The sequence below is a fragment of the Tubulanus polymorphus genome, chromosome 1 (genome assembly GCF_964204645.1).
Source record: "Tubulanus polymorphus chromosome 1, tnTubPoly1.2, whole genome shotgun sequence".
NCBI lineage: Eukaryota > Metazoa > Nemertea > Palaeonemertea > Tubulaniformes > Tubulanidae > Tubulanus > Tubulanus polymorphus.
This window is the reverse complement of record NC_134025.1, coordinates 522,058-548,026: the sequence shown is the minus strand read 5'-3', so window position 1 is coordinate 548,026 and position 25,969 is coordinate 522,058. Positions and strand designations below refer to the sequence as shown.

Below are 25,969 nucleotides of genomic sequence, written 5' to 3'. Positions count from 1 at the left end.
TTATTTATTCATATATTATGAATTCTACAAGTTTATTTACAACCTTTATTTTCATTGCAACAGCAGGGCTGCAAATGTTAGATCTGATATATCAATGCAAGTTAAAAAACCATGTCAAAAGTAAGATTTGTGATCTGTAATATCGTTTTTGTTTCTGTATAATTTACACACTTTTATAGAACATTTATTGTATTGTAAGTTATTGCTACAATGTAATCTATGAATGGAAATATATTTGTATTTATTCGCTGTATTTGATGCTGTATTATATTGTAAGTGTTATCTTTCACAATATAATAATAGTTATCTACTATCAAATAATATACTGCGTTTAGATTTTTATTTATCACATATTTTACGGTGTTCGTTTCTGTATCGATGGATGAATTTCAGAGCCTTGCAGCGTTCCCCCGTCCTCAGCTACGATTTAAATCATGGACTCTTAATTCCCAACTGTGAGGCTGGATCCAGTTCCATAGGTTTGAATAAGATTTGAGTCGGCGTCCGAAACATTTGTTCATTTCCAAATATGTACTTGCAGTAAAATCTGAGGGTATGTACGTAGTACGCTACAGGACCGTCAGGGGGCGATAGTAGTAGTGATATGTAACATCTGTAACCCCTCTCACTCTCTGTTTAAACACGTGTGTCATTACAATTAATCAATAAATCCAATTCACAGTAATTTCTCTATTTAACACATACATTCACATCGACTGGACATACGCTAAACCCAGTAACCATAATGGATACATTTAACAGACAATCTCAACTATTATATCTCCGTTTTGTTACGTGTAAAACCGACATGGAATAGTTCTACAGGTATTAATCAAGAGTGATGGAATTTATCGTGATTTATTCACGGAAAAAAGGTTTTAGAAAAATATTGAGAGACCAGATTGTAATTTCTATTAACGTAACGTCATAGATCACAATAGCGAATTTTTCAATGATGAATTATGTTTCATCTGGTTCCACGTTTTTACAGAAACAATATTTATATAGTTCATTATCGAATTGTTGATTCGTAAAATATGAATTTTTCAAAGAAGACAGAATTTCCGATTATAACTTATTCATGCAGAATGTTTTCATCATAAGGCGGGATGTGATGAGTTCGAACTAATGAATCTGGTAGAATGCTTCTAACCGTCAATGACATTTATTTATTTATGTACCGCGTTGGTTTAAAGAAAATACATACATAATCCTGTTAAATTTCGAAGTAATTTTGTTAAAAAAGGTAAATCTTTTTTTACAGTAGACAGAAATTCATATCAGTAACAGCTGCGTTAATCTTCAGAGATTCATTTATGTATTTAGATATAAGGAAACATTTCTGATAGTATTTTTAATTCTTAGTGTGTTACTTTTCTAATAGATGTTGCAACACGGTGCATTTCATCAACGGACTCACTTCAAAGAGAATCCGAAATTATTAGTCTAATTGTTGAGTAATAAATTTCGCTTTTAATCTTTTACATATTGTAAATAGTGTTAAAAAAACTGGTTATCGATATCATTTTAAAGAAAAACCAATTCATCATCGTCATCATCAACATCGTTATCATTATCAACATCATTATCATTATCATTATGATCATCATTATCTTTATCACCATCATCGTTATGGTTGCACAACCGAAGTAGAACGTGTTTAGTGGTTTGCGCTACAGCTGTTGTTGCGGTGTTTGTCTAAAAGGGATTTGAATTCGTTGATATCTCTTGCAGCGACGGCTGAATCTGGGAGGCTGTTTCATGGGTTGATTGATAACTCGTCGGGAAAAGAAGTTTTCTCTGATACGACCCGGTTTTATTCAGTTTTATGGTTTAGTCGAAACTAGGTATGAATTTAGTGAAATAATTTAATTGACTTAATAATACTAGTAATTGTAATGCACAGTAGCAATAGCGGATACGTACGGTTAATCTATACTGGGAATTTAATAACATCTGTCCTAATAACAAATATCATATTCACATCTCGACCAATCTACAAAACGTTTATTCCCAGGGCTGTATAACTAATGATAGCAGTGTAGAGTGAACAGTTGTTCGTAGCAGCGATCGACACAGTACGAGATATCAACACTAAACAGCACTCCGCGCGTACTGACTAAATATGTCAGTTAATCACGCGAAATACCGTTTCTTTTTATGGTAAACCGAACACGAATTCAACTTCTTGAAAGCGTCTTCGATCGGAGTAGAGAAAAATGAGGTCAACATTTCACGATAAGATTAGAATTTTGAGGGCGTAAAGTTATTATTACCGGTTCTTATAGAGGATTAATTCGCACGATTCTAACAGCCAGGTAGGAAGTCCGTATTGTAAAATCCCATAAAATATACTCTAAAATTATATGATAATTAATTGTATTGTGTAATTCATGTTTCTCCGACAAGGAAGTTTAGATAAACTCGTAAACTGTCAGACAACAACGTTCAAACTGTGGGTTCTTACTTATAAACTCTGTATACTGAGATTAATACCAGTCGCTACTACAGTTCAGAGTCTGAAATGTTTCCTTCAGCTGGTAGTTTATTTGACGTTTCAAATATATGCTAATAGGCATCATTCTTCAGAAATACTTATTTTCAGGATTTATATCGCGCACATGTTACCAGCTATAAATGCTTCATTTCTAGAACCATATGTTAATTTTAAACATCCTTTTTATTATCAAATCCTTCCAATGTCAAAGTAGGCGGCCTGTTATACTTTTAGATCGAATGTTTCTCGTGAGTTTTGCTCTGTGTCTCTGTGTGATGAATTTAAATGCAGAGTTATCCACTTATCTTTCATTCCTTATGTTTGAATTCTCACAATTATGTCTATGGAGCCTATAAATGATTATTATACCTTGGTTTATATAAAAACTTAATGTATATAATTCCTAAAAAATACAATTAAAATCTAAAGAATTTAAAAGGCACGGTGTTTAGGCTGAGGGATATTGTATTCATTCATTTCACCAACGAGTCTATTAAAATTCCACCTGATCTTAATACGTTTAAAATCTTTAATACCAGTGCTGGCCAGCCCTCGGTCACCACAGTGCCGGCCAGCCCTCAATTACCACAGTGCCTGCCAGCCCTCAATTACCACAGTGCTGGCCAGCCCTCGGTCACCACAGTGCCGGCCAGCCCTCAATTACCACAGTGCTTGCCAGCCCTCAATTACCACAGTGCTGGCCAGCCCTCGGTCACCACAGTGCCGGCCAGCCCTCAATTACCACAGTGCTTGCCAGCCCTCAATTACCACAGTGCTGGCCAGCCCTCAATTACCACAGTGCTGGCCAGCCCTCGGTCACCACAGTGCCGGCCAGCCCTCAATTACCACAGTGCTTGCCAGCCCTCAATTACCACAGTGCTGGCCAGCCCTCAATTACCACAGTGCTGGCCAGCCCTCAATTACCACAGTGCCGGCCAGCCCTCAATTACCACAGTGCTGGCCAGCCCTCGGTCACCACAGTGCCGACCAGCCCTCAATTACCACAGTGCCGGCCAGCCCTCAGTCACCACAGTGCCGGCCAGCCCTCAGTCACCACAGTGCCGGCCAGCCCTCAATTACCACAGTGCTGGCCAGCCCTCGGTCACCACAGTGCCGGCCAGCCCTCAATTACCACAGTGCTGGCCAGCCCTCGGTCACCACAGTGGCATTTATAGTCCCCAGGGTTATGAATCCCAGGGTCGCGACTGACTGCACACTACATTATATTTGATTTATTTTTTATGCCTTTTATTGCTAAGCACTTGTCGACATTGATTCCGGCATGTGTTAGAATTATATACATGTGTCTCAGAGTCGGAGACTATTTTATCTCATTTATGTCTCATTTATTCAAAAGGTTTGTCAAACCTACGATGACCCAGAAACCTATTCAGGGTAATAGCTGAGGTCACCTACGATTGATAACTGTTTGATATTCCAGTTTCTGCAAATATTTTCATGATTCTCAATCGACGCCGGAGGAATTCGTTCTTGATACGCGTAGTTTATTGATTGAACTTCAGACTGATTGAAATTTTTTCAAAAGCTGTATCATCAACTAATGAAAATTGAAATAATAGCGTCAGATGGCAAACAATGATTGACGAGTCTGATGTCGAATAGAAACAAAATGAACATCGGATGTCTGAAGGATTCACAATCTGTTAACAAATATACAGCTAATGTATTGAACATCTGCCAGTATTTACTTTTATTGTCGCTATTATTCCGAATATCATAAATAAACTGAACTCTAGAAAACCTCCTGAAATCTCCACGATATCCGCTGCTCAGTTTCCATTTTGCATTAAAATCTACACGTATTAATTTCAAAGCGTACTTAAGAAATAACTCGCAAATATAATAAACAACACGTGACTAAAGGTCATATACAAAGTAAACATAACGTTATTAGATAGATTGGTGTAAAAGTGGTTGTATAATGACTTAATTATGTTTGAACCAAATGACTATTGACTATTGAGGTCAGAACTGTTGTTCTTGTTTACAGACAAGCTACTGCGAAATGACACGAGAAATTGTCCGGTGGTAGATCAATTTCCTGTGGGTTGTTGATTGTGAATCAGGGGCGAATCCAGGAGCTTATTTTCTAGAGATTGACTGTCACTTTTGATTTCCAAAATTGTAATAACGCGACTCACAGGTTCCCTGGATTTCCAGCCGTTCAAGTTTACGTATATACTGGATTATAAGTTCGTAGATTTCCTTTCAAAATCTATAACGGTTTTAAATTCTAATAACCACCAGACCGCGGTTGATTTATGAATATGTTAATAAAACGATAAATGAAAGAGAAAATAAATTTTTTTTCTAATGAATACAGATAGGTCATATACATATAAACTTGTTCGGCGGCATTTACCGCTGATCTGTTGTTCATATTAATAATGCAGTATTTTCCGATGTCGTTGTAGTTGATATGAAGAGTAAAAAACAGTAGAAAACGAGTCAAATTGTCAGGTAAATTATACATCATGATATTGAACTGATCAGTTATACACTCCGGTAGGTGGAGGGAGATTCGGGTGGAGGGGATTCAGGTCGGTGCAGGCGGATTCGGGTGGATGGAGGGGGATTCAGGTATAGGTGGAGGGGATCCTGGTAGGTGGAGGGGGATTCGGGGTGGATCCAGAATTATTGGGGGATAGAGCTTGAAGATCTCTGATTTTGATATCCTCAGATATGTATGAATTCTCATCGGCTAATATCATTTCTAGATCGATTTAAAGAAAACATTCTGTAAATTTGATCCATCCAGCCATTCCAAAATCAAGCACTTGTTTCTCGTTCTCGGCAGGTGTGACAGAAATGAGCCTTGAATCAAATCAAATCAATTAAAAGTAAAGGGAGAATTAGAATTCCCTATTTCGAGATCGAAATCTCTTAGCGATGTGCTGAATGGGGACTCCCTACGTTGAGCATAGCTTCTACGAGAGAGGACGAGAGAGGTCGAGAGAGGACGAGAGAGGTCTCTCCTCTTCCAGATCCCTCCAATCTAATGTGCTATTAGTGATGATGATGGCGGTGTGTGTTTATTTTCAGGATGCTTGATGCCTGGGATGAGTTGTTGATTGTCATCATTATTCTGACGTTCTTCGTGTTTATGATATTATTGATGGTTTGTCTTTTGGGTCCAGATTGTCCCTTGAATCGGCACTCCCCCTGTCGATATCCAGACAAAGGTAAGTCACGTGGTTTTCAATTTCAATTCATTTCATAAGAAATCATGGTTTAAGAATATTTACAACAAGAAAATGAAATCGAGAACGCACCCATGAAAAAGAATTAGGAATAGTTATTTTGGCCACAGTTCTTATGGTGCGTGGGTCCGTCCAGTGGCGCATGCGTTCCGTGGAACTAGGTGGGACTGAGGCTGGTACCTGTTGCTCATTAAGTAGTTTGCTTGGATAGTTGACTATAGTGACAATGATAGCGGTATCTGTCTATCTGACGGCTGTCGTGAGCAACTGCAGCTCCTGGTGCCGAATTGTCAGATTAACCGTAAATCTAAAAATCTCTGTAACTGTGTTTAATTCGTGTTTAATGAGAATTCGACACTTGTTCCGTCGTCAAACTGAAATTAACTGAAATGTTTAGTGATAAAGATTATCTGTTGATATAAATCATAAATGATGAATTGTGACGGTGAATATCGCGCAGTGGCCTGGATGTTTATATCTATCGTGTTTGAAGCTCTATATCAGTAGAATTTCAGCGACACCTGTTACCACGACCAGCGTCGCGCCTCGAGGCACCTGTTCAGCTATCAATATTCACTAAATCATTCCAGTTCACTTACCGCTAACCTCCCTGTGAAAATTACCTATCACGCACTAATCGTTATACGAGCAATTAATTAAGAATTCGATCAATTAGTTCGAGCGTTTTTGACATGCTCGACTCCCAGGGCATCTTTCATGGCAAACCTGGACTTCCAGGGTAGGATTTGCAAGCCCGTCCAAGTACAGTTCGTTATATTCCCAAAACGGGCATTTTCTTTCAAAAATAATCAAGATTCTGAACCAAAATGGGAAATTCTAAACCAAAAAAGGATTTAAAAAAACCTGACCTCAGGTTATCTGTAACCTTAACTCGACCTCGCCAGGCATCATCAAATAACCCTAACCCTAGGTCAACCGTAACCATAGCTCGGATTCGACCTCCAGCACGCCAGCTGAGCACACTAACCACTAGACCATTGACCGGTAGTAATTAAGCGTGTTTGGAAGTCAGTCTGGTCAGTGTGGTGACTGGTAACCAGTCAGGTGTGGTGACTGGTGACCAGTGAGGAGTGGGGTAACTACTGTTGACCAGTCATGTGTGGTAGTAGTGTTTCCATTCACTAAGATATAAGACACCAGAAGGCACCGTTGAACGATAGAACAATATATACATATACAGTCATATCGTTTTTTATTGTTTCAACTTTATTTACGCCCGAGAATTAAAATGATACAATATGATTTTGTTTTGCAGATGAAGACAGATTGATGAAAGTAAAACTAGCCGGAATTGAACCCACTTTTTGGGCGCCGCTAAAACCGGGCGAAAAATCACCAACTTCAATTACTGAACAGGTAACTAGGGGTAACCAGGGGTGTCGCGTGGGGGGGGGGCATGGTGTGAGGGGAGGAGGGATACTTTTGATTCTTGACGCCATCTGTTGGGTATCCGCTGCGGTATTTGGTCCATCTGATCAATAATTCACAAATCGTTCACAGTATTTCTTTGGTTAAAAATTCATTCTTAAGTTAAGCTTCATTCCAATCTGCGATAGTCTTTCGGCTCGTGCTGATCTTCAGATTTTCAATACGATTCAATCGTTCATTTCCAGGGAGGGAATCGAATGAGTGAACATGATTTAATCAGCGCTTCTGTTTATGAAACGTACGAAAGTCTGAAAAATATCCTACCAGGAGGAGAGGAACTAGAGAGTAACGCGCAACCTCCGGGAACTGCTGTATTCGCTTTATGCGTCAAGGAAAATCTGGAGGAAGGAAATAAACTGTTAATTCGTATGAAACATATTGATAACCTACAACCTCGACTGTACGGTGGACAGGCTTTCATTTATCTCAAATTCTCATTATATTCGAGGAACATGTCGAAAAAAAGCGCCATCACGAAATTGATTTCCGAGGCGAAAACTTCGACGAAATCTCGTACTATGAAAACGGAATTTTTCGAGACATTTTTACTGGATAAACCAGACTTAAAGGCATCACATCAATACGTGTTGAAAGTAATGAGTTATGAATACGATAAGTACTCTAGACACGAATGGACTGGACAGATTGAAGTGCAATTAGAGGCGCTTGATTTATCAGAAGAAGTTGCATTTACCGAAACTTTCTATTCCCCTAATGAGGTTAGTTGATAATTCTATCAATTCTTTATCAGTTCATTTCAAATAACCATCTATGAACCACTTTGTCTACATCTATTCTAGGAACGTAAAGTTTCCTTGAGTTAATGATTTATTCAGCGTTTCGATTTGAAGATTATCTTAGGAATAATAGCATCATCGATAGATAGATAGCCACTGATGACGCACTAAGAATAGACGATATTTTCCCCTGAGCTAATGACAGTTTATTCAAAGTTTCGACGTCATCTTCAGGGATACAGCATTAGACAGATCTCTGAAATAATTTTCAACTAATTATCGTGATGATGTTTTGATAGAAGGCTTTCTGTTTTTCGTAAAAAGTGACCTTCAGTGTATATTTCATATTGTAGCCATCACGTGGTGAAGTGTTGTTGTCGTTAAGTTATCTACCAACTGCTGAGAAATTGCACATTGGAATGGTGAAATTACGCGATGTTAAAACTGATCATATTGAAGGTATGTATTCAGGGTGCCCCCTTATACTGTCCAGGATCCAGCTCCACAGTTGTGAGTTAACTCTGGATCCAGTTTCCAAAGTTTTGAGTTGAATCCGGGGGCCATTTCACAGAACTTACATCAGTATGAAGTTATGATGACTAGTAAAACTCATTTTCTGATACGGGCCTTTTTAGAATCCATGATTTCCATAAATGCTGGTGCATATCAGCGATTATGTCGAGATTTCTATAATTTCTAATAAAATGGACGCAATATATTATAACATATTTGATGTGTGTAATGTATGCAGCATATGTCACTAGTTCACATTACCCATCCATTCGTCGCCCACATTATATCATATCATATATCAACAGATTATCAGATATTCAAATCAGATATTTGGTTTTGAAATATTGATTGATATTTCAATTTTGTGTCGACTCATCTGATTCAACTAAAACGTCCCATACACGATAATAGTTAAGACTCTCACTCGAGACATATGAATAGAATTTAATATATCAGGCCACCGATTATTTCTAAATTCTTTGATTTTTTATATATATTTAAGTGATGGACGCGCATCTTTTATCTCTTATACTTTAGGAGTTTTATGTAGAAATCTATTTTGTTGGACGAAGTTATTTTACTATAGTATGAATATAACGAGAGAAATCCCACAATAACGAAGCCAAGATTGAAGAATTCTATATCAGAATATCATTCTGATATCATTCTATCATGATATCATTCTGATATAGACTTTTTCAATCTTGGCTTCGTTATTGTGGGATTTCTCTCGTCAATATCATACACGGATATTGTGTATCTTCTCGTCTAAGTATGAGTATATAGTCATACATAGTTTGAAAGATCTTTTAAGATTCTACATTCAACTAATCGGATGTATGTATTTTAATATACTGTATATTTACAGGGTGTCAACTGTATATAAAAGCTCTAATGGTCAGAGGAAAAGAAACTCTTCAAAAGAAACGCACAAAACGACTAGAGCCGGCGTTAAATACGATATTTAATGAGACTCTTTCTTTCGATGTACCGGTTGCATTTTTAGACCAGGTAGCCGTGCTAATTCTAGTGATCGGTAAAACTTCCGATACCAGTCGTCCACCGGAAGAGACTATCGGAAAATGCATTCTGGGAGAACCGGGGTACGGTTCCGGTCACGCGCATTGGATGGAAATGCGAAATTCTCCTCGTAAAGCGGTTGCATATTGGCACAGTTTAACATGATACTGACAGTGTGTGGGTGCGTGTTGTCTGACTGTTGTTTCTTTTACTGAAAAAGATTTTTTGTATGTTAATATAATTTGTTACCAGCTTAAAACGTCTCCAAGATCACTGATTAAAGTGTTCTTTATATTCATTGTTCTCCTCTATCTAAAACTATGATTTGTCTGTTTTTCTTTGGGCTAGATTTATGGAATAATTCAGTAAATCCTCAATAGAATTTAGTCTTGTCTCCGTATCACTAGGATATATCACTAGGATACGGGGTCCGATACGCGGCGTTGTTTGCGAATGCTAATAAAACGGGTCACTTTTGATCAAAATTTAGAAAATAGTTCAATTCTGAAAAGCAGTTGTGATTAGAAATTCTAGAAAAAAGTTGTCTTTGGTTTAGAAATGAAATAATTACGCACGTATTATTCAAATTAATTTCTCGCCAAACCAAAGGAAAGTCATCGTCCAATCAGAGTACGTGAATGCCAGTGTTTGTCCAATCAGCGTACAGGACGATTGTTAATTTGAATAATTGCTGAATGAACAAATGTATCGATGTGTGTGTATACTGTTGTAAATTGTAAATACCTTATTTTAAATTAAGTATTATCTAAAAAATCAGTCAAAATCTGTGATATTTAAAACGATTTTATTGCAGGTACTGGAAACATGTATTCGGTCACACTCACAATATTCCGCGGTAATGGTTTTACTAAGATATATATATTCCATTGAAACCTCAATCAGGGGTACTACAGTCGTGGCTAAGATCTATGACCAGTTTAAGACCATCTCAGTTACTTCATTGGACAATGAAGAAAGGAAAAATCCGCAATATGAAGAATAAATACGATAGTTTTCGACTCAATTTTACGAGCCACTTTCAAAACAGTTTTGATGGCATATTGTGGGTTTTTTCTTCAACACTTATCTTAGTTCTTAAACCAATCTAACAATTTAAGACTCAAGATTTAAACCATTTTTAGACTTAAGTCATGACTGCGCAACTGGGTCCTGGAGTTAATTCCACACTAATCGGTCCAGTTTGACTCTCTGAATTGGAACTAGTTCATTCCGACTGTTTTAACTCAACTGATCACTTGAGTCATCCCCATAACGACTAGACTCTATTCATTGTTCATATACGTCATATTGGCCGTCAATTGTGCCTCCAACTTCAGTAAAACGCATGCGCGTGATGGCCAATGGCACTCTATGATGTCACGTAAGGTACCGGCAAAATATCAAGATACAATTTTATCACATAAATGATTGCTATGTTATGTAAAGTTATAATAATAAATGAATTGTTATTGAATAAATTGTTTATTTACTTGTCTTGATATTTGAATATTTCATATATTTTTACTTGTTTTTAATTCAATGTTGTAAATTTGAAATGCGTTCAGGTCAGAGAGTACATGACGCCACACTAATGAGGAGAACAGAGTAAAGACAAACTGTACTTTGACGAGGTCAATTAGAAGAGTCGCTTATATACCTGATGAAGCTAGTCTCTTTACATAAGTAGTGAAAGCTCACGATTTCTAATAAAACATATTTAGCCGACAAAGTACTACAGTAAACCTCGTCTAGCTCGGACAAACTGGGACCGGCGAAATTGATCCGAGATAAGCGAAGCATAATTCGAGTCAAGGATAAGAAAATACGTTTTGAAGTCAGAAAAATGATTTCGCTTTCGTCCGAATAAGTCAAAAGTCGCGACCATGTCCGAGTATAAGGCGAGGTTTACTGTATTCGTCTTAACGTCAGAATAATGAATAAATTAACAATCATTTGCCCGATGTAGATTCCGTAAACATCAGTTAGTGAATTGATGTATGTAATAAGAACTACAGACGTCGCTGAAGGTTTCTTACATCTCGTTGATCATCAACACGCGGCTATTCGCTCGCTCGCTCGCTATTACAGCTCTACCGATCGACAGTCGGTGCAGCTCTACTCACTCAAACTCCGCGCCGGTATATCTCGCATAAACCACCGTCTGGATTAATTACTAATTTCGTTAATATGTCGAAATTCGATCGGAAATTGTTTGATTCGTTCAAAATAACGGGCGACGACGGCAACGGTTTGTTATTTGAAATTCAAATTTAAACGATGTCGGTTCTATCGGATGGGTTCGACGCCGATATCAGTGGTTCGTTTAGCGATGGGGCCCAAACTGTTGGGCCGAACGAAACGGCCGTCCGAGAATCGAATACAGTGCCCATAACTATCCGTATAACGAGACCTACCCCGAAAACAGGACGTCGAAGAACTAATAATCAGTGCAGCAGTCCACCAACTTTGATTCATTTTGGGGATCATTACCCGGAGGGTGGATGGGGCTGGGTCGTCTGCGCGGCGGCGTTTATCGTACATTTACTATGTCAAGGATTACAGCTTTCTTACAGTACGCTATCATTGGAACTTCATCAAAGATCGGCATTTACTTTAGAACAATTGGGTAAGTAAAATCTAAACAAACCAGAAATCGTCTAGACTTCATCATTTTGTATATTGTGTAGTTGAATAACTCACACTTAGCCGTGGAGAATAGATGATAAGTTTAAAATAGACTATGTACACAATTCAAAAGATTGAAAGCGAATATTATTTATCGAGAATATCTTCAATACAATAACCATTGATAAGACACTGTCTTTATCCGGGAGATAATCCATAGAGAGAATGCCACCCGAAGATGACTATTAGAATCAAGTCGAAACGTTGAATAAACTACACTAGCTCAAGGAAACATTTTCGGGCTTCATGTTTTGTTATTATTGTGGTATTCTCTAATGATTATCGTCGTCAATAGAACTTTGTATTGGTTTTAATCTTGTAGACACATCGTAGTAGACCGCATATAACGGTTTGACTGTGTTGGCTATTTCACGAATTAACATCAATTAAAGTTGTTTATGAGTTTTCAAACTCTCTCCCTCTCTCTCTCCCTCTCTCTCTCTCTCTCTCTCTCTCTCTCTCTCTCTCTCTCTCTCTCTCTCTCTCTCTCTCTCTCTCTCTCTCTCTCTCTCTCTCTCTCTCTCTCTCCCTCTCTCTCTCTCTCCCTCTCTCTCTCTCTCTCTCTCTCTCTCTCTCTCTCTCTCTCTCTCTCTCTCTCCCTCTCTCTCTCTCCCTCTCTCTCTCTCCCTCTCTCTCTCTCTCTCTCTCTCTCTCTCTCTCTCTCTCTCTCTCTCTCTCTCTCTCTCTCTCCCTCCTCTCTCCCTCTCTCTCTCCTCGCCATTCTCCTTCTCTCCCGATTCTCTTTCTCTGTCTGATTGAAACGTGAAAGAAAATTCGACGAATCAAAAATAAATGCCCTTCAGTCACTGCAAACTGATATCTCGGTATTTTTATGTGATTTTTTCCCATACAGGTTGTTCAATGTTTTTCTCACATCAAACGTTATCGCAGATATCTATCAATCCTTCACCGTGAAGGGAGGGGGTCGTTCCTACGTACATAGAATTCGATCAGAAAATTACACAGATTAAGCCAATTCCTCGATGACCCCTAGATGTTGTTCTGCAGGCAACCTTCATCTTGATTCATTTTTTAAGATGTTTTGAACTAGATTTTAAATGTCATTCGTATAGCAAACAAACGATGATCTTACAACGTCTTATTCATCACAGCACCTCATAATATTACACCGGCCTTCAACTGACCAAAAAACAGAATATTTAAATGATATCCCGGATTCGCAATAGAATATCATTAAAACAACATGATATACAGAATGCACGTTACTGATGCAGGCCCGGCAAAACCTAAACGCTGCAATAAACTGAACAATACAAAACAAAGTAAAAGAAGACGAATATTCTAGCCGCTCTGTGACGGCCAATATGACTAATAACTGATTTTCATTGGTCTTTTTGAGTTTGCGATAAAATCAAATTCTTTTTAATCGATGATTTCTTGGTGTTCATTCACGCTTTTATTCCCTATATATTCCGCATGACAGCTGGACTGATTGCCGGTCTCTACCTTCATTCTGACTGCGAATGCAGGTGGCGCAGAATTGGACAGGCGACCAGTCTACATGAGAGCGGGCCCCGGCACCGGCCCGTGAGCCGCGGGCCCGGCGCCGGCCGGTGAGCCGTTGAGAGGTAACGCTGTACTGGTACCGGTGAGCGTGGGGCCCGGGTAGCGGCCGATGAGCCGCGGACCCGGCACCGGCCGGGGAGCCGTTGAGAGGTAACGCTGTACCGGTACCGGTGAGCTGAACGTGTTATAACTAAGTAATAAAAGCTGATATCTCTCTCCCTCCCCTCAGAGAGATCTGATCAATCATAAAATAAATGAGACTCGTTTCGTGTTTCGTGCTGACGCGAAATGTTTTTAATTAAAACAGAGAGTGAGGACAGAGAATCAGTGCCGCTCTCCGGGGAAGGGAAAACTAATTACATCAGTGAAGATATGCGAGGATTTAATTATATCAATTTACAATTGATTATTTTCACCAAGAATGATACATAAATTCAATCTTCGATATACCAAGTCCTCTCTGCGAGCTCTACCACCTTTTTAGAATATTAAACCCTTACTCATCTCTAACATGGGGTTAACTCATATGAAAATAATGAATTTCAATGAATGAATGAATTTTAACGGTATTCTTTTCTGAAAATCAAACCCCGTAAAATCAAAATTAACCCATGATGTACTGCCAAATCATATATCACCAATCAGACACTAGTGCAGTATTTACCTGACTGATCACACTGGTCTCTCCCTCTCTCGCCCTCTCTCTCCCTCTCTCTCTCCCCTCTCTCTCCCCTCTCTCGCCCTCTCTCTCTCTCTCTCTCTATGTGGTTACCAGCGATTCTATCCAATTTTTCACGAACGCCATTAGCACGTATTGTCAGAGATATGAGGTATATTTGAGTAGCTTAATGGATGTATAACATACAGTGATCACGATTCAGACTAATCCGTCGTGTCACACTGATCATTATACAACCACGATATGTAACATTGATATACTTCGCTTCAGCTTGTTTTTTTTTTTGGCAAGTTCGACGCGTTAAAACATGAGAGCTGAAATCGTTCCTTTACTCGTGGGATATTTGCAAAATGTAATCTGTGTTTTACAAGAAGAATGGTCGGCTCCGGAATTTAGTCGGCTCCTGATGCTGAAATTAGAGGCAGATTAGTCAGTGTTTAGCCTGGAGGGATGCCGGGAAAATGAATCAATGATGCTTAATAACATCCTTGGTGTCAACGATGCTTATCCTCGGTGTCCATGTCATCGATTTATATGTACAACCAAGGAATTGTCAACACGAATTTCCAACATCCGAAAAGGTGGATTTAGGTCGCTTGCCAGGGTCCAGTAACACAGTCATGATGCAAGGATGGACTTAAATCCAAAAACTGGATACGGTTTTTAAATCGGCTGCGAAACGAAATAGGTCTAGACTGCCAAGATTAGCTGAAGAACCAAAATGAACCTAGTTCAACTGGTCTAAAATCTAAGCTTATAGCTCAAGAGGTAGTTTAAAAACTACAATAGAACCTCGAGACGCATATTGTTATCCATCGAAGTCATCCTCAATATATGTATTTCTTTCTGACTCGTGGCCTCTGATATCCTGGACCTAGTTCACGAAGGTTTCCACGATCCTCGTGTGGGAAGGTCACTATAGGGTCCTCGGGAAGATTGAATATATCGGTGTCGCTGGGGTCCTCAGGAGAGGAGTGAATATCTGGGTCACTGGGGTCCTCAGGAGAGGAGTGAATATCTGGGTCACTGGGGTCCTCAGGAGAGGAGTGAATGTCTGGGTCACTGGGGTCATTGTGAATGTATCCTATTATAGTTTAATGATTTTCTTTATCTATGACATTTTCATTAATATTTCAGCCGTTTATTTCTATCGTATGACGTCACTATGTCGCACTTTCGCAACTAGTACGAGTCATTCTGCAGGTTTTCCAGAACCTGCCCAGAGAGGCCACCTGGCTTCTCAGGACAGGATCCTGCCCAGAGAGGCCACCTGGCTTCTCAGGACAGGATCCTGCCCAGAGAGGCCACCTGGCTTCTCAGGACAGGATCCTGCCCAGAGAAGCCACCTGGCTTGAATCAAGACTCAAGATCTCTGGACGATTTCTTCTTAGTTCAATGATTTTAGTTGTATGGTATATCTATAAAAATCAGTCAAATCAATAAAAATGCGTGAAATTGAATGGTTTCTATAGTGATCTGGTAAAGGGCTACTGGTCGTGATGGGATGACGGCGGATAATATATGCATTAAAGATATATCTGATGATAAGTAGCGATATGTAATCACAGTTAGAGTTAGAGGCACTGCTGATAAAACCTCCAATAGTTCAATCGTACGCTAGGGAGGTGTTGCGCACTGTGACGTCATAGTTTGCTTGCCAACCAGTTGCTATGGCTAACGACTCGTTCACTGGCTGTATCGTTATATGGAAACTGAGTAACAAACAGAAAAGTAAACAAAATCCTGTTTTTGGATGTCTTATTCTCGACTTTCTACGGGTGCAAAGGGTAATCAGGGGGATTTACAATATTCAATGGTTTTCGATGTAAATCGCGTATGGCGTATTGACTTCAGTTCAAAATTGCGTCATATTGGCCGTCAACTCAAGCAATCTGAATTAAATAGTGCGTTTACGGCCACATTGACATCTGATATCGGTATCACATGTCAATCTACCCTCATTGCGCATGCTCAGACTTTGAAAAAATGGCGGCTCTTTCAATCTTGTTTAGGGTGAACATGGTCTATTAGCCTGTTCCGGTACACTCGAGGAACTGCGACCAATCCCTCTGTTTAAAATCATTAGCAAGTTCCACGTGCTAAGGACGTGCTTTTCTGATACCTTTCTAGTCCACTTACAGAGTTTTTGACTAATGCCGCCGCACCTCTCCGCGGGAGGTGTCATTCTCATCCGCTGCAATAATTAATGCAAAGTTTCACAATTTATACCCTGGATTTGAACTCATTTAACCTCTAATTACTAATTACAACGATCACTCGTAATGTATACGAATAATTTAAACTGATTGGTCTTATTTGGGGTTTGACTTCCTTCCTGTTAGGACATTGGTGAATTTTGCTAAAATTTAACTTGAAAAACGTTCTATATCCCTGATTCTCAACTCGGTGAAATATCTACAGCCTATCTCAACGCTACCGAATCAGATGCAGTGAGTCCTGTATATATTTTCAGATTATCAGCTTCAAACTGTAGTCAATGTATTACTCCAAAACCTCTACAACTATAACCGCTAGGATGAATACCAGACTAACTAATCGTTTCACAATTGACCACATGTAAAATCAATACCACGGTTATCCGTTACCGGCCGAGATAATGAAATGATGTTATCGAATCGACCAACTGACCTTCACTCGCTCACATCTATCCCGACTACTGCAGTAGTGACTTTACCTAGTTATACACTGGGGAAAAGACAAAAGGTTCGAACTGTAACTGGAGCACTCGGTATTTCCGCTCAATCGATCGATATTTATTCCATAGATCAATGTAATCAATATACAGGTAATGAGTCGATAATGCGCATGAATCCCTGGCACTAGATGCACTTACATACTCACCTGGTCAGCCGTATATTCATTTCCATGTAATTTAATGTTATTTGTTTGACGATTGAATATGTACAATATTTTTATCGATTACAAAAATAATTTGTGAAGATATTCATTATATAAATCTGGAATAATCAGTTACAATAACTGCAGTCAATCACCAAACTCGGTTAAAACGGACTGTAAATAAAGTAAATTGAATTGTGTGACTCAAGTGACGACTTCGATGATAACGTAGACGAGTTTGATTGAAGAAAGTTTTATTGCTCCAGAATTGTAGCTCAATCACGATTGATAGAACACTATATCCGTGTTGACGCGATGTAGAGAGAATCCCACAATTATAACGAAAAAGTCCGAAAATGAAACTTCGAGATAGTAGTTTATTTCAACGTTTCGACTATATCCTAGTAGTCATCTTCAGGAATAAGTTTTGTAGCTCAAATTGTTCGTATTTTGAAGATTCCACCATAAAATTGTATTTAGTTCGAGAACACGGCTAATGATGAACTCCCAGGTGGCCGACCTCCCACTGGGGAACATAATCTCTTGGGAGGTAGTATTGGCGACAAACTACTGTCATCCAGTTACCCAGTCGACCTGTCATCCAGTCGAGCTGTCATCCAGTCGTGGCATTGAGTCGACCTGTCTTCATTCAACCTGTCATCCAGTCGACATGGCATCAGTCGACATGTCACCCAGTCGACCTGTCTTCACTCTACCTGTCATCCAGTCGACATGGCATCAGTCGACATGTCACCCAGTCGACCTGTCTTCACTCTACCTGTCATCCAGTCGACATGGCATCAGTCGACATGTCACCCAGTCGACCTGTCTTCACTCTACCTGTCATCCAGTCGACATGGCATCCAGTTTATGGCCACTCTCACTATCAATCGCACTGACAACATTTGACAAGTTAGTGAAAGCGAGTTGGTCGTTGTTGATGCGTGTGTGGTAATTAAAGTCACATCAATGAGCTTATCTTACAACGTCATCAAGTTACGAATGAACCCAACTAGAAATATGCAATTTTCGTTAAAGACCCCCGTGATGCAGCTATCAAAGCGGTCGTACTGAACCAACCACAATACAAACAGTTACTTATATCAGATCTATTGCTCCATCTCAGAAACAGTTGTTTTTGAAACTGATGTAAAATAAACCATCCATCCATCACTTTTGAACAAAGAGTTTACGGTTCATATTGAAGGCGTCACGTGATCAAACAAACACCTGCTATTGTTCTTTCTTCTGCTCGCAATGATTTCTATAAGAAAGTTCAACAAATAACAAACACCGCCGGCAATTCAAACACGTGACATTTGTGCTAATAAGAATCACCATAGAAACATGACACGAGTCCAAAAGGGTCTTAAAGTTGTTAGGTTGGCTTAATCCTCGCTTGCCAGTGTTTAGCGAGGATGGTTTGGCTATAGAACTAAGATGGTCTTAGACTGGACATCAAAAACTGGTGCTGGTTAACGTAATTTGTGTCAATCATATCATATATCATATATCCTTTATCATATCACCGTTAGCTGTTGAATCGCACAAATAGTTAAAACCTAATAGAAATGATGTAAGAAATTGCTGGGGGTCGTCGTGTACTTGTCAGTGTGGCACGTGACAAAATGCAGACGGACACAAGAGTTCTGTAAATGTAATCGAAGTATTCAATTAAACTAATAGATCATTGATTTATCTATAAATGGTAGAATGGTTACGGCGAGCAGGTATTGATTAAAGATACTTGAGGAGGCATGATCCCATTCTCTAGTGGTCTAACTATCATTATCATTGTACTTATAGATTGAATATCGTTGAAATTGAAATTTTTTCATTTGATAAAAAAGTTTAAACAGTTTTATCAAAACAAAACTTTAAAAACATGAATAAAAAGATAACATGTCGAAAAGTATCGAATTAAAGCATTGCAATTTGTTTGAAAGGACTGCGTGTGGCAACTCTATATTTTAGGAGCATTTTTTTATGATTGCTACCCGAGCGCTGGGTGTGCGTGCCTCTCCCCACACTGTCAAATTATCTTATCTTCAAGTATCTACAACGGAACCATGTCGCTTTCAGATTACATCGCAAATTGCCAAGACGTTAATGGAATATAGCCACAACTCGTAGCACTCTCCCTCCGCTCTCCTCTCTCCTCTCTCTCTCTCTCCGCAACAGCTTAAAGAGAAATCGTGTTCAGAATTTATTGATACACACACAAACTAACATTACCTCTCATTTCTTCACAAGTAGTAAATTCATCTGTTTTTCGTGCGTTCTCGGAGCAATTCTATTTGAATCGATTGTCTAGAAGCCGCGTCGTGATGAATGTTGTGCGACGCTTCCACGAATAATTCCGTGATTTTCATGTCAAACTTTTTCTTGCATGTCATCATCCATTTGCAGGAAACGTCAATAGAAAACGACGATTTCTTCGAATAAATGAACAATTATGATGACTTTTGGAAGCTTCTCGTAAATCCGATTTGTCGTTTGTCGTGGATCCATTAAAAACTATAACTCGCTGCATGTGGCTTGTATCAGGTTTCCCAAAACTGCCATTGTTTGTTCCACAGGTTCCACTGTCCCCAGACGTTCTACAGTATTTGTTGCAATTCGAGTCAACACAAAGAACTGATTTTCGCTGAAGACTGCAAGCGAGGTTTCATGGCTGATGTTAGAGATGAGGCGCGTTCACACGACGAAATTTAGACCGGTCTAAATTTGGACCGGACCAGGTACGGACCCATTTAGACCGGTCTAACTAGCTGTCGTGTGAACGCGGCTATGAAATGTAAAAAGATACAATTTCTGAGAGGTTCGCCGCCAAATTTGTAGGTCTCAACGATCTCTGTCTAGTCAGGAAGGGGCAACTACTACGCGAGGCAGGGACCCCGGAACCCCTTAAAATGTTAACGAAAAAAATGAGTGTTTATACTATACTAATCTATAGCATTGTTGTTGTAATTATTTTGCAGCATGGTTAGGAAGCCTGAGTCAGTGTGTTATGTATCTACTATCACCAGCCATTATCGCTATTTGTCGACGGAAAAGCCCACGATTTCTAGCAGTGGTCGGAGGGTTAATCACGTCATTAGGATGTCTCTTCTTTTCATTCTCGACACAATTTGAGCAGCACATGATCAGTTACGGAATTGTGGTAGCCCTAGGATCGAGTTTAGCTCTAAATACAGCTAATATAATGGTAGGAAGGTATTTCAATACTCGGCGGGAAATGGCGGAGATGTTTGTTGTATCCGGGAGTGGTCTCGGGATGTGTATCCTGCCGGCTCTAGCCGCTGAAGTATTCTGGTAAGAATATATGATCTTTTATTAAATTGTCGTTCTAAACCGTGGCATCCAGTTGCACAGTCATAGCTTTAAGTCGAGATCAGTTTTAGCCCATTTTGGTTGTATAGCTACTCTTGCTTTACAGCCAATTTAACAACTCAAGACCAGTCTTAGGTAATTTTGGTTCTATAACTAATCTAACAACTTAAAAAATCAGTCTCAGCTCATCCCTGCCTAGCCAATTTAGCTCAGTCAATCTAACAACATGAAATCTAATGAACTGAAGTCACGATTGTGCAACTGAGCCGAGATTTCTACCAATTAATGCAAATGTTGTTGAGTGCAGTGAATAAAATGGATCGTACTCGAATGTCTCATCACTCAATGGGTGGTGATCGTCAGTTCTAGGAAAATTTCCCGTGTCGTCAGTTATTGATGAAAACAAACAAGTCATCAGATTAGACAAGGCTATTTATGCGGCTTCTTTCTGTGTGACACTTTTCTGACCGCCAGTACAAAAATAACCATTGAACTCAACGTATTTCCTCTTATTTCCGTGTTCAATTTACAACTAGAAATTCATTTCATATTTGATAAGAATGTCATTTTCTATCTGAAATTGATAAGTGAGCAATTAAAAAGTTAAGCTTATAATGTTATGATTTCGTAAAATAGAAAATGAAATTGAGCTTAACTGAAAAGGTTTTAAAGTTGAGTTTAAATTCATGATGTATCGTTGAGTTAAAAAGAAGTTGAAACTTACAAAAATGCAGGATATTGAATTAGATGAAATTAGCCTTGATGATGCTCACTATAGGGATGTTGGTTTAACACAGAGACATTCATAGCATTAATCATAGTGACAATATTTGTTTCGTGTCAACAAAAACGATGTCAACTTCATCAGTATTCAACACAACAATATCAGTGGTTTATTGATAACAGTGATACGTGAGGCCACCTCCCTATACAGCCCGAGTACCAGGGGTTTCATGTTTATCAGGGACAGAGCTTCGAGACTTTTTTACATATTGGAAAACACTAAAAAACTGTTGATGCTGCACCATTATTATGGATTTTGGACATTATAATTTCTAAAAATGTTTCACGTGGTTTGTTTGTATATATTTCAGGGTATTGGATAGTTGGATGCGTTGCCTACAGACATTCGCCGGAGCGATGTTTATAACATTTATAGCTGGTTGTTTTTATCGTTCAGCTTCTTTGTACCATCCGAGAAGAAAAGTAATATTACATATCAAAGAACAAAAGAGACAAAAACAAAAAGATAAAACAATCAAACCGCCATATTTAGACTTCAGAGCTTTGAAAATGCGTTCTGTACAAGTGATTATAGGATCGGCTTCAATGTCATCGTTTGGTATTTTTATACCTTTCTGGTTTGTGGTAAGTTTAGTGATAATGCGCACGTCAGGTGACTTGTGTGATGTCACTTGTTGACCTTGACGTGTGCCGGTGTACCGGTGTGTAGCTGTCGTGTGCCGGTGTGTAGCTGTCGTGCGCCGGTGTGTAGCTGTCGTGTGCCGGTGTGTAGCTGTCGTGTGTGCTGGTGTGTAGCTGTCGTGTGTGCTGGTGTGTAGCTGTATTAAACATTTTCAGTTCACCATTCAGGAAATGAACTGATTGAGTTCCTGGGTTTCTCGTCAATTACCATATTAGACTCGGTTAACTCCCGACAGGAAACGAGTCGCAGTTCTCCCTCAATATTTTACCATTCATACTTCTATCTATATCAGTTCACGAACACGTAGATTCCTGTAGTCCGTCATCACCGTATCGTTCATCTCTCCCAGGAGAGTTCTACAGATTAGGCGCAATCGCAACTCATTTTCATGATGATGTAAAATGTGATTACTGGTGTCTTGGGAATACCTTATACAACTCGCATGTCACCATGTTATAGATTTCAGATCAGTTCACAAATCTCTCATTGGACCCGATTCCACAGTTCTGATTCAGAGTTAACACACAGTGGAATGTTTAATCTTGTTAAACTGCCCCTGTCTCGATAGATGTAACATCTCGATAGATTCATCTGATAATATTCCTGATAATATTCCCAAAGATGACTGTGTAATCATGAAGTCGAAATTTAGAATAAAATGAGGATATACTCGATTCTATTGCTGGGATCGTCTTCTGATAATATTCCCAAAGTTGACTGTGTAATCATGAAGTCGAAATTTAGAATAAAATGAGGATATACTCGACTCTATTGCTGGGATCGTCTGACAAATACATGATCATATCTATTTCTATTTCAGTTACAGAAAATAAAAGAAGATGGATTCTCACAAGATAAACTGTACATATTCCCGATACTGATGGGAATCGCCTACAGCGTCGGAACGATATCAGTTGGATTAATTGTACTTCAGCGAAGTCGTTCCTGCATTCTTTCAAGGCAATGTTTGTGTCAAATAGCTGGGATCGGATGCGCCATGTTGGCGATTTTGTTTCCGTTTGTCCACGATTTTGTTGGAAATGCGTTGTGCTTGAGCAGTTATAGTTTACTAGCCGGTGGATATTTCTACACGCTGAAGATGTTAACCTATGAATTAACAATGTCTAAAGTGATGGAACGGGCCTGGGGATACGTGTTATTCAGTCAGTCATTCGCCGTTCTAGTGGGATCTCCTATTGCCGGTCAGTATCACAGAGTCTAATGTCATTTTATAGAATCTCATAAAATGAGAATGAAAAATAAAGTTCACGCGACATAAAATTCGTTATAACCATTGATGAAATAGTCCGAGTCCGTGTTGTTAGTCATTGTACAGAATCCAACACTGAGAATGAAATAAGAGTCCAAATGTTATTTCTTTTAGTTTCTAACAACGACGAATTTTATGATGCGTGAATCGTAGATTTCAATCTTTACAATCATAACCTGTAAATCGTTTTCGAGTCCTCAGTTTTTTTTCATACAGTGAAATGGTGAAAGACGCCGGTTTCTCGCGGAAATAGAGAACTTGTTTCCGTTCGTTCTAGTTCTGTTACGATGATAAATGGGAATTTGGAGATGGCGGCCATTTTTCTATAATAATCAGAAACGTGTGGGATGACATGTTCTTATTATTTTCCATCAATAATAAAAAACTTCTAGACGCGTTCAATGGCGTTAAATTTACAGAATTCCATCAACATTCCAGTAATATTACACAGTATTGCGAGTGAAGATGAACCGATAAGCTGAATGAACTAAACTAGTAACTCAACGAAACATTTCAGACTCTTTTTATTCCTATAACGACACGCAATATTCTCATCCCTGGTACATTTTCATAACGGCTTCAAATAACTATTTTTTTATGACAAAATGTCACGACAACTAGTGCAGAATGATAGCGAGTCAATTTACGAGGAATTTTCCAGGTTATCTCTGGAAGAGCTTTTTTTCTATCAAAGGCTTCAAATGACGCTAAAACTGGGATAGAATCCGTTTCAAAGTCCATAATAACCGAGAAGATGACGGAAAAGTCGGTGATGGTTGATAATTACTAAAATGACTAGTTAATTTGAATATTGCATATTAATGCAGATGGTGTCGATATACTCTCGTGTTTTGGGTGGAATTTTTACTACTTTCTCTCTCGAAATTGATATTGAATGTACCACACTCGTTGAGATATCAATCTCTGACATAGAGCGCGCGTACAGTGAGATATCAATCTCAATTCTCTCCCGATTCTCATTTCAGCTAGATATATATGTATCCATCGTAGCTAGTTGAAAGTCTCAGACATTGAAGAAAAAATCCACAATCACGAAGAACAACTAAGAGATTATTGACGTTTAAACTCAATTCTATCAGTTTTTGACTCGAAGAATTTAAACTAGACATCGCTATTCTCTTAATTTTGAGAACGGCTGATATAGAATTAATTCTAAACGTTTCACTACTCTCTTTGTTTCTTAGTTTTTCTTCCTAGTTATCGGTTTTTCAGCTAAAGATCGTTTGTGTATGGAAACCAAGACTCAGTAATATTTCTATTTTTAATTGCAGTATATTTGAACGAACGTCTCGAATTGTCATATGCTGGTAGTATATTCGCTGGATTGACTCAGTTAGCTGGTTCTCTATTTTTATACATTTTACACTGGACGAAACAACACATTTCAAACATGAGAGTCCTCGACGAGGTCCATAACGAGGCTCATAATATTGACGTCACCGTTGCCGTGGTGCCGGAATTTTTTGGACTGAATCCGAACGAATTCGATCAGATTTTAGTTGACGATATGGGCAATGTGGCACCGGCTACCCCGTCTACACTGAGTCGACTGAGACATCACGAGTCGAAACCCAGACACGTTCAACTAAAACATAAAGCTTTGAATAAACTGGTGCAAGAGTTGAACGGTCACGTGGGTGATCTATCGGCCAATTCGCCGCCTGACTCGGCTTCGGAAGCGGTACCGCTACAGAGAACACTAACACCCTCTAGACTCAGTCCTAGACCTGGTGATAATCAACATTTCCATTATCAAATTCCTCCCAGATCGCCACATTTGGCGACGAGCCATTTGTAGAACTGAAACTAACACGTATTATATATAACAGACCTTTTATATTGAACATGTATAACTAAAACTGACGTGTCTGGTAAAATGCTTCTTACGACATCGATCTTCATACAAATCTAACATTTAAGATAAATCTCTGAAGATGTGTAAGAGGTATCTTACCCGAAACGTCACTGTAACTAAATTCAGGATTCTGGGTCAATTGCTACAGTCACATGGACTATAATTCAACTCAAAACATCTCTGTATAATTCTCTCTGATTCTTCAAGACAATCAAATTCATACTTGTTTACTTTTGCTGGGTGCTTCAATATAAATCTTAATCTTAGGTTTTAAATTTCAAATCTGGCCGACTACTGTCGTGATTGATTCTATTCGGAATACTGTCGTGATTGGTATTCTGTTAGGTTTTAGCATTCATGAAATTAATTATTCTTTGTCACATTCCAAATTCATATTGTTTGTATATGTATATGTTTATAGTGATGTTGTATTTTTCATATTCGTTGCGATCAAATACAGCAGTCACGGTCTGAAAACAGGGCCCGGTTTCAATGGGGGGGGGGGGGGGTCCAATGGAGGGTTCATATTGATGTTAGTTTATTGGGTCCAGTTGGTCAAGTGAATGATAAATGACATTCACAATTACTTTAGTAATTTTATTTTCCACGGGTTTCGTCGGACTTACGACACAGCATGGATCCGACTCCAGGGAGGATCTAGGGTGGGGGTGTCAGGGTGTCCGGACCCCCCTCAAACTTGAAGTGCCCTCAAAAATGTCACGTCAAATTTTTTTGGACCAAGGTTTCCACCTATAATGATTTTTTCAACACATGAAATAACCAAAAGCACCCCCTAAAATGGTGTAAAAGTATCCGCAGTGTTCGTAAAAAGTGCCCTTTTTTCTCATTGGACACCCCCATGGAAAATCCTAGATCT

General features: G+C 39.0%; 2 protein-coding genes across 2 annotated transcripts; both read left to right on the top strand.

Annotated features, from left to right (window-relative positions):
* The first annotated feature begins 2,070 nt into the window (after positions 1-2,070).
* Positions 2,071-10,871, top strand: LOC141908986 (synaptotagmin-9-like). Its single transcript, XM_074799307.1, has 7 exons — positions 2,071-2,318; positions 4,933-4,978; positions 5,561-5,700; positions 6,995-7,095; positions 7,353-7,886; positions 8,258-8,363; positions 9,286-10,871. Exons 3-7 carry the CDS (start codon positions 5,562-5,564, stop codon positions 9,600-9,602), a joined length of 1,197 nt encoding a protein of 398 aa, XP_074655408.1. The 5' UTR covers positions 2,071-2,318; positions 4,933-4,978; position 5,561; the 3' UTR covers positions 9,603-10,871.
* Positions 10,872-11,714: 843 nt separating this feature from the next.
* Positions 11,715-25,035, top strand: LOC141915270 (monocarboxylate transporter 12-B-like). The gene is made up of 6 exons (XM_074806737.1): positions 11,715-12,041; positions 15,037-15,067; positions 20,169-20,502; positions 21,615-21,897; positions 22,773-23,148; positions 24,509-25,035. The coding sequence occupies exons 1-6, from the start codon at positions 11,715-11,717 to the stop codon at positions 25,033-25,035; spliced, it is 1,878 nt and encodes a 625-aa protein (XP_074662838.1).
* Positions 25,036-25,969: the final 934 nt, after the last annotated feature.

What these genes read in the sequence shown, in the direction of transcription:
- LOC141908986 (XM_074799307.1), top strand. Translation starts at nt 5,562, where the DNA reads ATGCTTGATGCCTGGGATGAGTTGTTGATTGTCATCATTATTCTGACG. An exon ending in CTGTCGATATCCAGACAAAG is followed by an intron (nt 5,701 to 6,994) that starts GTAAGTCACGTG and finishes TTTGTTTTGCAG; the next exon opens with ATGAAGACAGATTGATGAAA. An exon ending in CAACTTCAATTACTGAACAG is followed by an intron (nt 7,096 to 7,352) that starts GTAACTAGGGGT and finishes GTTCATTTCCAG; the next exon opens with GGAGGGAATCGAATGAGTGA.
- LOC141915270 (XM_074806737.1), top strand. Translation starts at nt 11,715, where the DNA reads ATGTCGGTTCTATCGGATGGGTTCGACGCCGATATCAGTGGTTCGTTT. An exon ending in TGGAACTTCATCAAAGATCG is followed by an intron (nt 12,042 to 15,036) that starts GCATTTACTTTA and finishes TGCCAAGATTAG; the next exon opens with CTGAAGAACCAAAATGAACC. An exon ending in CTAGCCGCTGAAGTATTCTG is followed by an intron (nt 20,503 to 21,614) that starts GTAAGAATATAT and finishes TATATATTTCAG; the next exon opens with GGTATTGGATAGTTGGATGC.